We start from the raw sequence: 9,998 nt of genomic DNA on the forward strand, positions 1-9,998 counted from the left end.
AGCACAGGTTTCTAAATTTTCAAGGATTGAATTCCTTATAAAAATTAATACTTTTTTAATTTTATTTTCATTAGAACATTTTTTCAAATTTCACAAATCCATTTCAAACTTTGACTTTTCAAAATTTCACAAATCCATTCGAACTTTGACTTCATTTTTGTTTACTAATGACAGATTTCTAAATTTTCAAGGATTCAATTCGTTATAAAAGTTATAAGCATATTAATTATTCAAGATCACAAAATTCCATTATAGATTCTAACGATAAATATTCTTCAAAATTTTAAAATTCAAAATTATAACAATTTTCCCGGTACTAAAATTGTAACATACTGCTCCAGACCCTTTTATGTCTTGAATGCAAAAAAACTCTAATCTCAAAGAATTTAATTACAAGTTGCCATCATAACTATCCAACACAAATATCATTAAGAAACTTCAGAAAACTTAAAATATTACTATTGACTTCCTCCCTATCATTTAATTGCCAATCAGGATAATCACACATATTCAAAAGAATAGAAAGCACATTTGGGAAAGACACCGAACTAAATTTCTTCGTAAATAAATTTTTGATGTTATATGTGGAACTGCTAGACATGAGAAGACATTATTACAAAGATTTTGACTTTGATTTCCTATAAATAAAAAACACTTCCAAATTTTCACAAAGCCAATTTTGGTTTTTCATAACCATATGCGTTAATCATAATTCCAAACTTTGACTTAACAACATTTTTCAAATTTCCAACTTTGACTTAACGACACTTTTCAAATTTCCACATCCATTCAGACTTTCACTATAATTTTTTTATAACAATCTCCAAAATTTGCACCGATTAATTCGTTATAACCATGTTAATTATTCAAGATCAGACAATTTCAACGTAGATTCTTCGTAACAATAACGCTTGTTCAAAGTTCAAAACTTTTAAAATTCAAAATTGTAACAATTTTTACAATACTAAAATTCTAACGTATTTCTCCAAACCCTTTCATGTATTGAATTCAGGGAACCTCTATATGTCAAGGAATTTAACTTCAAAGATGCCATCCACCACAAAATCTGTAAGAAACTTAGGAAAACTTAAGATATTACTGTTGACTTCCTCCCGCACGTTTAATTGCCAATCACGTTTATCACACATCTCAGACTCTCGCCTTTAATCATGTAATCGAATGCCTTGTTGATATCGGCAAATGAAACTTCATGTGTGATAAATTTCTCCAATTCAAGCTTCTGCAGAAAAATAAAGAAGTTAGCTTCAAAGATTAATTACATGGAGATCAGAGAGTAGTGATGTTTGACAGGAAAGGAAAGCAGCAGGCATGGCCTGAGAGAGCCATTTCTATCCTAAAATCTAAGGAAATGAATGAATCTTCATAGAATAACAAATGAAAGAAAGTCCTACCTTATCCAAATACAATTCTACAAGGCCTGGCAAATCGGTACGGGGCTTATAATTTCCAAAGAAAGTTCCTTTCAATGTCCTTTCGTTCAGAAAATTCACGGGGCTGGTTGCAAAGACTGCGTCTGAATGAGGGACACCCACTAAAACGGCTACACCCCAACCCTGAACAAACACATACTCATTTGATCAGCATATGCATAGTCGCTAAAACTGAGCGTATATTTACAATTTCAGAAGAAAGGGAAGGGAAGGCAGAGTAAATACGTCATGGCAGGATTCGAAGGCTTGAATCATGGCCTTGACATTCCCTGTGCACTCGATGCTGTAGTCCACCCCTCCATCAGTTTTCTCGGCAATAACCTGATAAACTCCCAGGGTTTAGTTTTAATTTAAAACAATTCTCCGAATACAATACAACACAAAATTGAATTGAGCTTTAACATAATTTCTTTTACACATCTATTGAGCACCAACACAGAGCAATAAATTTGAAAGAGAGAAAGGAAAAGAGAAGTTGAAATCGTTGTAAGCAGCTCAACCAACCTCTTGAATAGGCTTCTTGTAGTCCAGTGGGTTTATAAATTCCGTTACACCAAAGAGCTTTGCTGAAAGACAGATTACAAAAACGATTCAAACAACGAAATAGAAAGGAGATTCTTGAGTCAACATACATACAGTGATTAACAAATGATGGAAATGGGCAATTTACAACCTTTTTCAAATCTGTCACTGTTTAAATCGATTCCAATTATTCGAGAAGCTCCTGCAATTCTTGCCCCTTCAGCGGCCTGCGTGCGTAGTTAAGCCCAGGTCAGATGTCTAACAGAAAATTAAACAGTAAACTCATCATATTGATCCCATAAAAAGAAAAATTCAGAAATGAAGCTGAATTTTACTTACGGCAAGCCCAACACCCCCAAGGCCAAATATTGCTACTGACGAACCCTTCTTGGGTTTGGCTACATTCAAAGTCGCCCCCATCCCTGCATCCACAATAAAATGAATTTTGAATAGGAATTCCAATCAAGGAAACGATCATGGTGATTTTATTAACAGTCCAGCAAGCAGAACTCTAAGAATTCAATGACCCACTTTATAAATCAATAAACAATGTAAACTAATTCGATTATATCATTGTGATCTTTCACAATCATCAGCGAATTAAGTTTCGAAAACCCCAGAAAATAATTTACCTGTTGAGACCCCACAACTCAGAATACAGACTTTGTCCAGAGGAGCCTCTGGATTAATTTTGGCAAGGGAGCCAACATGCGTAACTGTATACTCGCTGAAAGTCGATGTACCAACGAAGTGGTAAATGGGCTTCCCATTGATTGAAAACCTCGACTTCCCATCACTTATCATAACCCCTCTGTCAGTATTAATTCTTAAAAGATCACACATGTTACTCTCCTCTGACTTGCAGTGTCTGCATTCTCCACATTCTCCAGTAAATACGGGAAGCACAGTGTCACCCTCCTTGAGGTCGGTCACCCCTTCTCCAACACTCTCAACAACACTGTGTCAACCAACTTATGATTAGTGAGCAATAAATCACAAGAAAATTACTGTCCCTTTTGCCCTTTTTGAAATTCTATGTGCCTGCTAGTATGCCTAATTAACTTTTTTGAATTATCGATTTATGGACAAGAACAGAGTGTATACCCAGCTGCTTCATGTCCCAAGATGCGGGGAAAGAGAGGAGTTTGGCCCTGCAACCAAAGCAGTAACAGTCAAGAAATTTTTATAATAAATATTTAAAGTAATTTAATGGTATAAAGAGATGTCAGTGTGTTATACAGTGTCCAACTTTAATTCTTTTCTATGTTTAATAAGTTTAGTTCTAATGATAATTATTCATAGCATACCTTTGCTTCCCAGAAATAAAGGTCTGTATGACACAAGGCAGTATAATGAATTTTGATTCTGACTTCCATTGCCTGTGGGGGAGCCACCTCCACTTCTTCAATCTTCAGAGGTTCCCCTGCTGCCCATGCAACAGCAGCTGCAACAAAAGTACAAATATCAAAATATATCAGATTTCAAGAAACACACATACAGTCTGCGTAAATCCAGCTTAACCCTGAAAATCAAATTTTCCCTGAAATGATATACATGAAATAAATAGAATGTGGGTATGATTCCTTGCACTGAACTAATTACCTTTGCATTTGATAACCTGGCCTGCAGTAGAGCTCGCCATTTTCCTTTCTGCGCAGATGGTATTTTCTTTTGCAATCGTAGTATGATGGTGAACAAACAAACTTTCGCATTGGTGTTGCATTCACATAGGCTTCCTGAATTTATATTCCTACTTCCCTTTGAAACACCGACAATCGATTGCGGTGAAGACTTTGGTATTAGTGGGCATCCAGCTGTGATATTCATTTATTTAATTGACCATGGGGCTTCCATCTCATTCCGCACATGAATTTGAATTGTTGAGAGCATGGATTACGTAGAAACCACCCTAACTACCTTAATACTGGCGCCAATGGTTCCCTGTGATAGGTTAGAAGTTCGAGTTACTTTACAGATTGTCCAAGAGCGCGGGAGCGGGAGCTGCGACGTTAAAATTAAAAGTCTCCTTTTTAACATTTGATGGTTTCAGCGCACCAGGTTTGGCTGAACCGCGGTTGTTAGTTGACCATTATGGGGTCCTACTCGGGTTCAAAACCGTTGTTTGTGGGCAGAAACCGTGGGTTCAGATATACAGGGGCAGCCCGTCTCACCGCCTGGGTTCAGATATACAGGTTTGGCTGAACCGCTGTTGTTAGTTGACCATTATGGGGTCCTACTCGGGTTCAAAACCGTTGTTTGTGGGCAGATACCGTGGGTTCAGATATGCAGGGGCAGCCCGTCTCACCTCCACTGCGTAAGATGTGTGATTTATCAAATTTTCTATTAAAAGATAATTTAATAAGGGCGACTTTTATCTTCAACACTTTTTATGAGATTGAAGCCCGATACTATGCATTCGTTATCATTCGGTTCTAAACTCTAACAATATCGTACAATTGCTTTACCAATTTAATATAAATAAATTGATTTTTCTTTTAATTGAATTTTTTTAGGTTAATATATGTTATTTTAAGATGATTAGCATGATTAATTTATGATTTGAATAAATACAATTTAGAAATATTTAAATAATCAAAATTATAGAAGTATTTAAATAGTCAAAATCATCTAGAGATTGTACCTGGATTAGACTAGACTAACCTATGGTTAAATTTTTATAAATTTCAAACCCATAACTTTTTATGATTTGAATCTATACAATTGAGAAGTATTTAAATAGTCAAAATCATCTAGAGTTTGTACTTGGTCTAGACTAGACTAACCCATAGCTAAATTTTTATAAATTTCAAACTTATAACCTTTTCACAATAGAGTATCTTAACAAAAATCCTCTCAAAAAATTATTCCCATAAATTCAATTGAATAAAATTTTACTTTATTTTAATTTTTTGATTTTTTTTTAAATATGTTAAAACTGTAAACATAACATTTTATTATAAAAATAGAAATATTTACCATTTAGCTTAAAAACATTTGTTTTATTATAAAAAATTCATTAACTAAACGAAAATCTCATTTACTTTTAAAACTAACTTTTAAACATTTTTAAAACTAAATAAATTAAAAGGTGAATGAATTCAATTTATTTTATTAATTTTATTTTGATTTTTAATAGTCCAAAGTTTTCTTAAAATCTATTAAAACGTCAATACAACATTTTATTATAAAAATTCCAATCAATTAAAATTTTATTATAGAAATTCCAATCAATTAAATGGAAATACAATTTTTTATTTTTTTTATCAAATTTATTTTAAAAAGATTAAAATTATTTAATTTTTCTTCCCAAAATTATATATTTTAAAAATAATTTATATAAATAAAAAAATTTATTATAAATTTGGAAAAAATAAAACTATCCAAAATTAAGATTCACTAACTAAAATTATCTTGATAATTAGCGCTTAACCTATGTGGTGCATTGTGAAAGTAGCCATGGCAATCACCTTGAAAGAAGCGGAAACCCCTTCTTCAAGAATGTGGTCACGAGGGATGGATGTTATGATTCAAGTTGTCAAATGCAAACAACCCATCAATCGGCTCTAGGCCCAAGTCCCGTGGACAAAAATAAAGATGATCCTCCACTAGGGGTGAATTGGCAAAAGGTAAATGCCTCCTTCAGATAGTGAAAGATTTCAAATACGAAATAAAATCAGACAAAATTGAGAGCTACATCCAACATATGCAGGATCATGCTTTAATATGCAAGTTCATCAATATTTGGCTAATGGAGAGAGCATTGGTTGGATGGATCCAACAAAAATGGTAGTTAAAGGGCACATTGATCTCGACCTAGGTGCAAAGGGTTTCTTTACAGTGATTTTTACAAATTTAGAAACAAAAACAAGGTGTTTGAGAATGACCTACATTTTTCCAATATTGTAGGGTTATTCATGAAATTCTAGCAACAAAGGTGCAATCCAGAAAAGGAAAAATTCCTAGTAGCCCTAATTTGAGTTTGCATATTTCCTCCACCAAAAGAATTTTGGGAGAAAATTTTTAAAAGTATTGGAAACGCAATCAAAGATTTCGTGAAAAGTATCCGAAGTGACCAAGCAAGAATGCTACATCTCATATTGGAGGATATGTGTGTATATGGATATCTTCAAGCTTTCAGATTTCAAATTTATGTGATTGTTATCGTGTTTCAAAAGGTTTTCTGGATCCTTCGCATTTATGCTAGTTTGAATCAATCAAAATCTTCTACCTTGATAAACTTTGGAAACAACCACTCGATTATGAGCATGTACCATTCAAATACAGTAGGTGCCATGAATAGGACCATCTTTTCAAGAATTGTCCCCTGAATCTCACAAAGGCAACAAATGAAAATCAGTAGAAATTAGATCATGAGGGCTTTCAAAATTCCAACCTTGTCGAAAAAACCCTTGAGCACAAAATGCAACTAACAACAGAAGAGCACCTTCAATAAAAAAAAAAAAAAAACCATTATGAGACATTGACAAGAGAAGAGTAGGAAATGTGAAATTAGGTACATCCTCAAGAAATATATCAAGATAAGGGCAATGGAAAACCAGAGGAAGCTCATAAGCAAAATGTTCTAGAGGAATCCACAAAGAACACACTAATAGAAGAAATTAATATGCTAGACATACATGGGACAGGGAATGATGATGGACATGGATATGGATGAAATCACACTCTCGAACCTCATTGAATAATAGACAAGCAAGGACCCAGAACATATACTAGATTAAAAAAATGTTGTTTAGATAGACATATCTATGGCTAAAAGTTAAAAGGAATGTGACTTCGAGGGGAGCAAGATAATCTCCAACAAGGACCCGAAACATATACTAGATAAAAAAAATTGTTGTTTAGATAGACATATAATGGCTAAAAATTTAAAAGGAATGTGACTTCGAGGGGAGCAAGATAATCTCCAACAAGTATTGAAATCCAAACACAATGCTTCAAAGATACTCCCAAGAATATGAAGGTAGACAAAGAGAGGAAGGAACAAACAAAAAAGAGCCAATACAGGAGATTGGGGATGCACTTGTTAATTCTAAACGAGTGACATTTTAACTAAGATGTTTTCCTCTACCCAACATCATTCTCAATGCAAATAATTATTGTGGTTTTCCTACTTCACTTGGAATTTACTAGTACCATGGAATAATGTATTGCATCATGAAGTCTTGGTCAGTAGATCTTTTTGTATGTATTTGGTTAGTATATGAACATTTGGGATAAAATACATTAACTTTTTCCATTGACTTGATTTCCAATCAGGAAAACCAAAACATAAGGATTTTGATATTATGTAATCTAATATCAATTTAATAGGAAAAAGCTTAGTTACCAAAAAAAAACAATAGAAACAAAAGTATCCCACAAATGATAAATTAGATCCTCGTAAATTCAATAAAAATAATATAAAAAAATATTATCATAAAATAAATAAAAAACAAGATGACTTTTTAATTTAAAAACCACTTAGGTGGGCACTTTTTTTTAACTACAATATATATAGCTTTATTAGTACCCACTTAACTTGTGGTCATGAATGTTGATATGGGAAAGACGATAAAAATAAGGGATTGAAGAGGAAAAAATAACCTTCCATTAGTGGTGACATGTTATATTGCATTTCTCTATAACAACAACTGTTGGATTAAAAATTATACTCAAGGGGGAGTGAATTGGTATAATAGAATTTAACACTATTTAAAACATTCAATTACAAAATAATATACCAACCACATAAGAGCATTGAACACGGGATATACATTGAATCTGATCTAGGAGAAAATCACAAAACTTATTTTAATTATTTGATTGAAGCAGGCACCAACCTACTGCTACAATATAGTTAGACACCAATCTACAAGAGACACCAATCCCCTTAGCTTTGCAAGCACCAACTTGTAGTAGACATTGATCCCTTAATATTTGAAAGCATCAACTTGTAGGAGACACCAATCCCCTTTGATTTGCAAGGACCAACTTGCAGGAGACACCAATCCCCTTTGGTTTGCAAGCATAAACTTACAGTAGACACCAATCCCCTTTGGATATGTTGATCCAATTCATTTACCTTCTAGATATTTGTTTCATCACATTTTTAGAGTGGTTCTAGAAACACCATTCTAAAACTCTTATGCTTCAACAAACTTTAATTCATATCTACTTCATTTTTTTCTCCTCAAGAACAAATCACTCTCCCTGGTTCACCTGCAACCATTTAACATATTATGAAAATTCCATGTAATAAAAGTAAATAAAGGCAAAATAATAACCACGGATGATGGGACACTTATTCCAAGCTGAATGTTGAGCAGAATCCTAGTGATGGGGATCACTTGTGATTGTTTATGGCTAAGGAAATTGGCAAAGGAAATGGCTAAGGCTTTGGAAAGGAAAAATGGCATTTTTGGCACAATCATTTATGAAAATAATGGAAATTAGGAGAAAATGGAGGTGAAAGTCATAGGTTGCATGTGAGGAGGAAAATGAAGGAAAATAATGGAAAATGAAGAAAATAGAGGCCTCATTCATAAAAAGGCTTTGGAGGATCAGTTGCTAATATTTTGTCAGTTTAGTTTTGGAGCTCTCTCATACTCTTGGAGACTTAGAGTTTTCTTGCAACACTCTTGGTGGGTGTGGCATACTTGGATTCTTGGACCAAGAAGGCAAAGGAAGATCGTGAAAGTGCAAGAGGACATCGCTATCAACAACTACATCAGATTTTCTTGCAGGTACCGAGTTGCATGTATGATTTCTTCACTAGTTTTGGTATGCATGGCATATGCATGCAGATTCTTGGTCATGATTTGCCATTGGCATGGAGGATTGCCTGGATTGGCAGTGGATTTCCTAGCCTTTCCATTTCCTAGATAACCATAGTGATTGTGGTTTTACTTTCATTGTTTGTTTTTGTTTCGTTCTCATGTTTCCTTAGCTTGGGTTGAGTTATTAGTTCCTGGAAGCCTTGGTTGGATAAAGGCTCTGGAAGCCCTGTAACATCTTGGTTTGGGTTACTGGTCTTGGAAGCCTTGGTTGTACAAATGCTCTGGAAGCCCTTGGTGTGTTGAGTTACTAGTCCTAGAAGCCTTGTTTGGACAAACACTCTGGATGCCTAGTAACAGTTGTGGGTTGAGTTACTAGTCCTGAAAGCCTTGGTTGGAACAAACGCTCTGGAAGCCCTAAAAGGCTTGGATGGAGACCAATATGATGATGGTTTTGTGATGTCCGACCGTGAGGTGGAATCGCTATTTGATGGGTTGAGGTGGATGGCCTCTAGAAGCCCTGGAAGAGTTTTGATTGATGTGTTCTATGAGATCCCAAATTCATGCTTGGAATATGGCACGGGGGTGAATGGCTGAAGAGAGATTTGGATCAACCATTCTACAGTCAAGTGGAATGTGGAAGTCCCATCCCAGGTTTAGATTTTGAATCATTAATGAAAGTTTATTTCTCCTTGTATTTCTATGAACATTTTTATGGATTATATGTGGTCTATATGACTATACTTTCACGAGTATTTTTGTTGCTATTATGATGGTTATGTATGTGTTTTATGACAGCAACCATGTGTGGCTCTCATCATATTTTTACTTGTAATTGAATGATTAATGTATCTATGACCTAATGGATGGAATGGAAGTTGATGTTTTGATGCATTAATGGTTCTTAGCGATTCTCAACTAAGTATGAGACCCCTATGCTCAAAACTTTTATCTACACCTATAGATTACATATTCGCGATATGTTTGGCGAAATTCCTGTCATGGCTAGTGGGGGTCCAGTCAAGGTCTTGAACAAGTATTTTCTTTAGTACTATCATTTCCAAGTTATTTTACTAATCTGAAGAGATGGTTCAATTCTAGGTAGTGACCTGGGCTCTCAGCCTGAAAAGTGGCTCAAATCCTGAAGTCACTAGCATAACACTAGAAAATTTAGTCTTTGGTTGCTAGCAGGCAAGCCTGTGAGAGTGACTTTGAGTTTCTGGTCGTTGTGATGCCTATAGCATTAGAGCGA

At 34.5% G+C, this 9,998-nt stretch overlaps 1 protein-coding gene across 1 annotated transcript; it reads right to left on the bottom strand.

The window, feature by feature from the left end:
* Window positions 1–838: 838 nt before the first annotated feature.
* On the bottom strand, window positions 839–3,876 carry LOC149140350 (alcohol dehydrogenase-like). Its single transcript, XM_089450645.1, has 10 exons — window positions 3,576–3,876; window positions 3,281–3,417; window positions 3,078–3,124; window positions 2,606–2,931; window positions 2,313–2,395; window positions 2,125–2,200; window positions 1,956–2,017; window positions 1,677–1,772; window positions 1,413–1,574; window positions 839–1,240 (listed from the first exon to the last, which is right to left on the bottom strand). The coding sequence occupies exons 1-10, from the start codon at window positions 3,694–3,696 to the stop codon at window positions 1,121–1,123; spliced, it is 1,230 nt and encodes a 409-aa protein (XP_089306771.1). The 5' UTR covers window positions 3,697–3,876; the 3' UTR covers window positions 839–1,120.
* Window positions 3,877–9,998: the final 6,122 nt, after the last annotated feature.

Source organism: Pinus tabuliformis, chromosome X, assembly GCF_031772625.1.
Source record: "Pinus tabuliformis cultivar Carrire ecotype Pingquan chromosome X, CPIR1, whole genome shotgun sequence".
In the NCBI taxonomy this organism is placed as follows: domain Eukaryota; kingdom Viridiplantae; phylum Streptophyta; class Pinopsida; order Pinales; family Pinaceae; genus Pinus; species Pinus tabuliformis.

Excerpts from the sequence above, each read along its gene's own strand:
- LOC149140350 (XM_089450645.1), bottom strand. The coding sequence starts at position 3,696 with ATGCAACACCAATGCGAAAGTTTGTTTGTTCACCATCATACTACGATT. Across the intron at positions 3,125-3,280 it reads TTTATTTCTGGGAAGCAAAG|GGCCAAACTCCTCTCTTTCC; the intron begins GTATGCTATGAA and ends CTTTGGTTGCAG. Across the intron at positions 1,773-1,955 it reads ACAAGAAGCCTATTCAAGAG|GTTATTGCCGAGAAAACTGA; the intron begins GTTGGTTGAGCT and ends GGAGTTTATCAG.